This window comes from Berghia stephanieae, chromosome 1, assembly GCF_034508935.2.
Source record: "Berghia stephanieae isolate SIO BIC M18660-M18661 chromosome 1, UCSD_Bste_1.3, whole genome shotgun sequence".
Lineage (NCBI taxonomy): Eukaryota > Metazoa > Mollusca > Gastropoda > Nudibranchia > Aeolidiidae > Berghia > Berghia stephanieae.
In genome coordinates, this window is record NC_088360.1 from 59376228 (window position 1) to 59383215 (window position 6988).

Sequence of the window (6988 nt, forward strand, 5' to 3'; positions counted from 1 at the left end):
AATTATTTTCCTTTGCTGTCTGTGTTTTGTTTTGTTTTGATCTGTTGAGTTGGTTTTTTTTAGTTTTTGTTTTTAATTTTAGATTTGAGCTTTAAAAAAAAAAGATTTGCTGGGGTCTTGTTGTTGTTGTTTTTTTGTTTTTTTTTTTTGGGGGGGGGGGGCGGGTTGGGTTTTAATTTTTATTTTTTTTGGTCTCTTTTATTTTCGTTTGTTTGTGTGGCTGGTGGTCGGTTGGTTGGGTTTTTTTTTTTTTGTTTTGTTTTTTGTGTGTGTGTGTGTGTGTGTGGTGGGGGGGGGGTGTTAAGTTTTTCTTTTCTTTTGTCTTGTCTTTTTTTTTTGGCCGACATTTAAAAAAAGGGTTTATCAGGCCCAGGGTATTGCAACTTTGATGTTTATCTCGAGATTACTTTTTCCATTTCTGTTATATTTGTCTCCAAAACAATGTTGACGTTGTTATTTTGACACGGTGACATACGACTGATAACTGACACGTTTTCCTCTTGTACTGTAATCCCCCCCCCCCCCCCCAGAGTGGTGCACGTGCGAGAGACCCGTCTTACTGGCATAGTTAGCCACATCATGATCGGATTGTCCATGTTTATGCTCCCTGAACCTCTGACCTACATTCCACGTCCCGTGTTGGATGGCTTGTTTCTCTACGTAGCTATCACGGCGCTTTACGGCAACCAGCTCTTTGACAGAGTGCTTCTATTGTTTACGGAACAGGTAACCGAATAATTAATATGTCTAATTATTATCGAAATAACTTATTCTTACTCGTATATTTATATTAATATCCATGCAACTAACAACCCATTTGAAATAAAATGTATAAAAAGTGAGCTGTTATATAGATCAATATTTGCTTTGGTGTGTTCAAAACGTTTTACATTGGGTTGGGAGCGGTGGGGGTCACCTGAAGCCTGGTATCGTGAAAATACTAGCGAATGAGTGATAATGGAGAGATTCAACGATAGTTGGAGTGTGAATGAAGCGTTAGCGTGGCGTGGGTTTGTGAGAAGAGAGTCCTAAGGGTGTGTAGTAGTAGTAGTAGTAGTAGTAGTAGTAGTAGTAGTAGTGGTGGTAGTAGTAGTAGTAGTAGTAGTAGTAGTAGTGGTAGTAGTGGTAGTAGTAGTAGTGAGTAGTAGTGTAGTAGTAGTGTAGTGTAGTAGTAGTAGTAGTAGTAGTAGTATAGTAGTAGTAGTAGTAGTAGTAGTAGTAGTAGTAGTAGTGTGGTGGGTAGTGGTAGTGGTGTAGGTAGTTGTAGTAGTAGTAGTGGTAGTAGTAGTAGTAGTAGGTAGTGTAGTAGTAGTAGTTGGTAGTGTAGTGGGATAGTAGTGGGAGTGGTAGTGTAAGTATAGTAGTAGTAGGTAGTAGTAGTAGTAGTAGTGTAGTAGTAGTGTAGTAGTAGTAGTAGTAGTAGTAGTAGTAGTAGTAGTAGTAGTAGTAGTAGTAGAAGTAGTACCATCCGAATCATCTCTATAATCACTCTTTCGTTAGTATTTGCAAAGGGTCCCAAGCTAACTGCAACATTTTACATGTATGACACGACGTGACATCTATAAAGAGCTACTACAACTCTAGAAACAACTCTGTTGCCAAGCCAGGCACTCATTTTACGCCGCAGCATAAAGAGAAAAGTTGAGTAAAGAGCACTTCCCAAGGACGCAACTTTATGCCACTCATTAGTTTATCCTTGCTTGGTCTTTTGATTAGCTAGGGACAAGAATATCAGCGGAGGATTGAATTGGGGGGCGGGGCGGCATGTCGATACTAAATTAAAAAGGATCAAATACCAATTTAACAAAAATAAATTTTGGGGAGTATTGTGTACTGTAACCATAATTTATCTTCATATCTTCATTCTTACAGTTATAGCTCTCAAAATTATGTTATATATGACCCAGAAACGGTCTATATTTTACCAAAACTGAAAAATTGTTTTTTGACCAGAATTTTATCTGAACGGAAATATGAGCATTTGCACTGCACAATTCTACATATTTGCCATGCTCAGTGCGCTTCACAATGTTTCATATATTCCCCTATATTCAAGTTCATACAGTACTGGTCGCCTGTTAGGCCTCCATTGTGTACTAACTCTTACAATGTCGGTCACTGACTATAGTCAGGTACTCATTCACGCATGAGTTGACTGACTGGGTGGGATTCCTGACTTCCCATAGTGGGCAGGGAGGCACTTGCTGTGTCCTCTATCCCCCTATAGCTGTTATCCAACATGCTTTTTGTCTTTGTCTTGGAATGAGATTACTTGGTTCTATCCTGGCCCTCGCCGGATACCCTGGCTGGGAGGGAAACAGCCGAATGTATAGTTTTGGGAGATGATATTTTTTGTCTTGTAAATCATCTCTCTGTCATGCACTGTATTATGTGTTTCACATTTATATTATTTGTAAACATTTGAGTGTATCCCTCTAAGTGGGGATCTGTGCTTGTGTCTGGATGAGACGTTTAGGGGATCTCAAACTAAGTACACTGATAGGATGCTCTTGGAATCTACATTTCTTCTCAACTTGAACTAATTCCTCTCTGTCTTCCTTTTTCTTGGGCACTTTAATTGTAATTCTAGAACTTTGTACTATCCCATTTTCTTCCTTTTCACCGGCGCTGATATGACATAAATTTATTGTAAGCGCCATAAAAACCCTTTAAAACAAACACATAGATCGAAGAATGCAAACTGTTGTTTTTGGTAGTAAGAATCTAAATTAATTTTTTTTTTAATTTCTCTCTTTTCATCCAGACTGCCTACCCACCCAATCATTACGTACGACGAGTTCCACAACGAAAGGTCCACACCTTCACCGTCATACAGCTTGTACAGCTGGCCGTGTTGTGTGTGTTTGGATTCAGTCCTTTTCCCTACATGAAAATGGTCTTCCCCGTCCTACTTATGTTCTTGATGCCTCTGAGGTACCTAACTATAGCTTATTTGCCCCCCCCCCCCCCCCCCCCCCCCCCCCCCCCCCTCCATCATTAGGCGTTTAGGCTATTTTTATAAAGAAAAATTAAGAACTTATGTCATTTCTATTCATGACATTCATATCATAGAAATTGATGGAGGATATAATGTTGATCCTTTCTCTGTTCTTCCAACAAAAATTCTTTCTAACTTGCGGTCGAAAAATAAGTGCGGCTATGTGGTCTAGTGGTATGACACTCGCTTTCGGATCGGAAGGTCATGGGTTCGAGCCTCGCTCGGCGCATAGTTGAGTCCTTGGAAAAGACTCTTTACTCACATTCTCTCACCGTACTCAGGTGTAAAATGAGTACCTGGCCGTTAACAGCGTTGTCTTTGTCTGAAAAATTGTAATATCGCCTAACAGGCGTCATGTCTCGTCCTACATGTTAAATGTTGCTGTTGACCAGGGACCCTTGTAAAGCGCATTGAGCACGTTAAGTTTTTATCGCTCAATAAAAAAAAAAAGAAAAATAAGTGTCCAGAGTGACAGTAAGAGACATATTCACGCTACATGAACGGGGATAAAATACAGCAAATCGTCAAATATCGTCGATCTTGTGTGCTTTTTATTTTTGGCCAATAAATTGTGAGGGCAATTTTTTTTTAATAACAAAAAAAATGCGTGGTTCTATTTTACTCTAATCAGACCGACATCATATTTAACCGTTTTCACCTTGCGTAACATTAGTAACTATGCGGTTCAGGGATTCATAAGAAAAACGAATTGCATTTTTATGAATTCTATTGCACTCTCAGTGAAAAGGACAAGGCATGTAGTGCCGTATAACGAATGAAAAAAAAAACAAACTGAAACACGTATTTAGACTTTTGGCCAGAAAACTCGTACCTAGTGTAGTCCCGGGTTTGAGAATGTTTGGTAAGGCGAGGGTCATATTAATCAATTGATATTTGAAGGGCGACTTTGCTGGCCAAAATATGTACGTGTTATTTTCAATGTACGACAGATTGACAATGGGTGAAGTTGTGATTTAAAATAAATGCAAACTTGACTGTAAATAGAAATGCTTACAATTGCCTCTTACTTTTAAAGATGACAAAACAAACAACAACAACAAAAAAAAAACAAACAAAAAAATAACTTTTTAAAAAAATCTGAGCATTTATATAGAGCAATATCCACAAAAAGTGCTCAGCTTTACATGTGTTTTACTGTGATTGTAAATCGCTGTGTTCGTATATAAGAATGCATATCATAATACTGTTGTTTGATAGCGTGTCAAGTGGTCAAACTCAAACCTATCCTGTCGTTGAATAGACATAAATCTAATTTACACACTTTACTTTCCTCATTACAATGGAGGCTTCTTGTTTATGAGTGTTATATTGTCATTTTATTGTTGAGCTCACCTAAAAATAAATCGAGATATATATTGTTATTTATCGCTACTACTACTATTACTACTACTACTACTACTACTACTACTACTACTACTACTACTACTATAATAATAATAATAATAATAATAATAAAATAATAACAATAATAATAATAATAATAATAATAATAATAATAATACAATAATAATAATAATAATAATAATAATAATAATAATAATAATAATAATAATAATAATAATAATAATAATAATAATAATAATAATAATAATAATAATAATAATAATAATAATAATAATAATAATAATAATAATAATAATAATAATAATAATAATAATAATAATAATCTCGTCGTTTCTCTATCTCTCCTTTACCTCTGTATCACTCACTCTACCTTTATCTTTTTTTTTTAGCCCTTCAAATCATGGTTTACTCCACACAACTCACTGCTTTTAACCCATTAATTTTAATGTTCCATCTCGTGTCGATCGTTAACCACAATGCGGTTCATCGTCTTTCTTAGAATAGTCTAACTATTCGATTTACACTTTGTTTCTCACCCAGACACAAGTTTGTTCCCAAGTTCATCGAGCCAAAATATCTGAAAGCTCTTGACGGCCACTGATTACATTACACTTCTACATCAAGGCTTTCCATTTATAACTTATCTCCATCGATCGACCCAGCTAATGGATAGTTTGCTGTTGACGTCACGTAGCTGTTGTTGTTTAACACAACCTGAGCGGCGGTCAATTGTCACCAGATTATCTATAACCGACTCGAAGATATTAGTCAAACAGTCGTAACTAAATGAATGTGTGTGATGGTTACGGCTGTTTACTGATAGTTTGTGACTGGCAGAACGGATGACCATTTCTCTGGACTCTCAATAAAATAATTGTCATTGATTGGGCCACCTGTTTAATTAATGGTAAATTGTAACAAAACATGTAAGATATGATATAAGTATAAGAGAAGCATTCAAATATTTGTTTTTGATAGGTTGTTGTCAGAAATTAACCATTTAGATTTTAAAATTGTTTAAAACGGGGCCCCAGTGTATATATTGTCTTTCTTTTTTCGGAAATTGTGTTGAGTAGAGCTTATGAAAACAGAGTTGTTTTGTTGTTTTTTTTTTTTTTTTTGTTTTTTTTTTGGTTTTTGTTTTTGTTCTTTTTTTAAAAAAGATATCAAGCAAATTGAATTCAATTGTTAGATACGTATACGAAAAGTCAAAAGAAACTGTTGATATAAATGGAATATATCGGAGAATCGTCTCATTTAGAAATCCTAATTACAAATTAAATCTGTTTTCTTTTTCATAAGTGAGAAATGATCACCAAGTTGAAACAATATTTTGTATAAAAATCTACAATTTGTTTTTGTTCTTTGTTTTTTCTTTTATTTTACGTAATAAACCTCGGTCGTCATTAAAAAGTAGGAATAAGTAGTACATCATATGTCTTAAATTAAAGGTGGATTTTTTACCTTTTATTGCTTGTCAAGCACATATTTTAATACTCATCAGGCATATCATTCAACAAATAGAAGCATAATATAATTACGATTTCATCGACCTCCTTATGAAGTTCATATGACTCAATATGACCTCATCATTAACACGAGTTCATGGCCACCTGACAAAGCTGATTGGGCCACTAATAGTCTATATTGTTTGTTTTTGTTGCCGTCATCGTCGTCTTTTCTTTTCTTTTTTTCTTAAATGTTGGTCTATTCGGAAATCAAAAATAAACCAAGAGTCTCTCTACCGGATTTTTGTACTTGATAAATTGTTACAGATTTAAAACATTCACACATTGTTTAACAGAGACATTCGCGGTAGTGCATTACTGTGATAGTTTTGCTGATTGGGCGTTTGCCAAGCACAAACACTAGTCATTAAGATTTATTGATGTTGCAACAGTTTATGCCTTTTTAATCCAAGTCATCGAATATCTAATTCATTGTATCCTAATTCATTGTATCGGTCATCCTTTATACTTGTATGTACATTTTAATATGATGATAATATTTATATCCCTGTTATTGTAACTGTATCGATGGATTGTGACACCAAAGATCCCTGCCATGGTATTTTATATCCCATCATATTACTTACGTTAGCTCTATGATCTGTATTCAATTTTATATACGAGTATTTATAAAATGTGTATTTATTACGAATAGTAAATGAACCTGTTCCCGCCTTCTTACTTCCGGTGACCATTTGTGACCCACTGTCTCAAAACGGTTTTGTGATGGAGATTGAATTTATAGCCACAAATATTCTATATGAAATGGGCGGGGTTCATGGTGGGCAGGAGATCACGCTGTGTCTTCTATCCCCTTATATCTGTTTTCTGAGTTTGCTTTCTGTCTTTGTCTTGGAATGGGACTACATGGTTTTATCCCAGCCCTGGCTAGATTGGGAGGGAAACAGTCAATTGTATAGTTATAGTTTTGGGAGATGATTTTTTTCCTTGTAAATTATTCTGTTATGCATTGTTAGTTATGTATTCTGTAAACATTTGAGTGTGTCCCTCTTAGTGGGATCCTGTGCTGGTGTCTGGATGAGACTGTAAGGTCTGGGTGGGGATCCTGACCTCCCATAGCGGGCAGGGAGGTACATACTGTGTCTTCTATCCCCTT

At 35.7% G+C, this 6988-nt stretch overlaps 1 protein-coding gene across 18 annotated transcripts in view; it reads left to right on the plus strand.

Moving 5' to 3' along the window:
• The window catches only part of LOC144978422 (solute carrier family 4 member 11-like), a 45025-nt gene extending 38495 nt beyond the window's left edge, over positions 1-6530 (plus strand). For all 18 annotated transcript variants that reach the window (XM_078924569.1, XM_078924513.1, XM_078924532.1 and 15 more), the window contains 3 exons: positions 531-726; positions 2765-2934; positions 4904-6530. In XM_078924569.1, coding sequence (XP_078780695.1) covers positions 531-726; positions 2765-2934; positions 4904-4964 — 427 coding nt within the window. In that variant the 3' untranslated portion in view covers positions 4965-6530. The remainder of the gene's footprint in view (positions 1-530; positions 727-2764; positions 2935-4903) is intronic.
• The last annotated feature ends 458 nt before the right edge of the window (positions 6531-6988 follow it).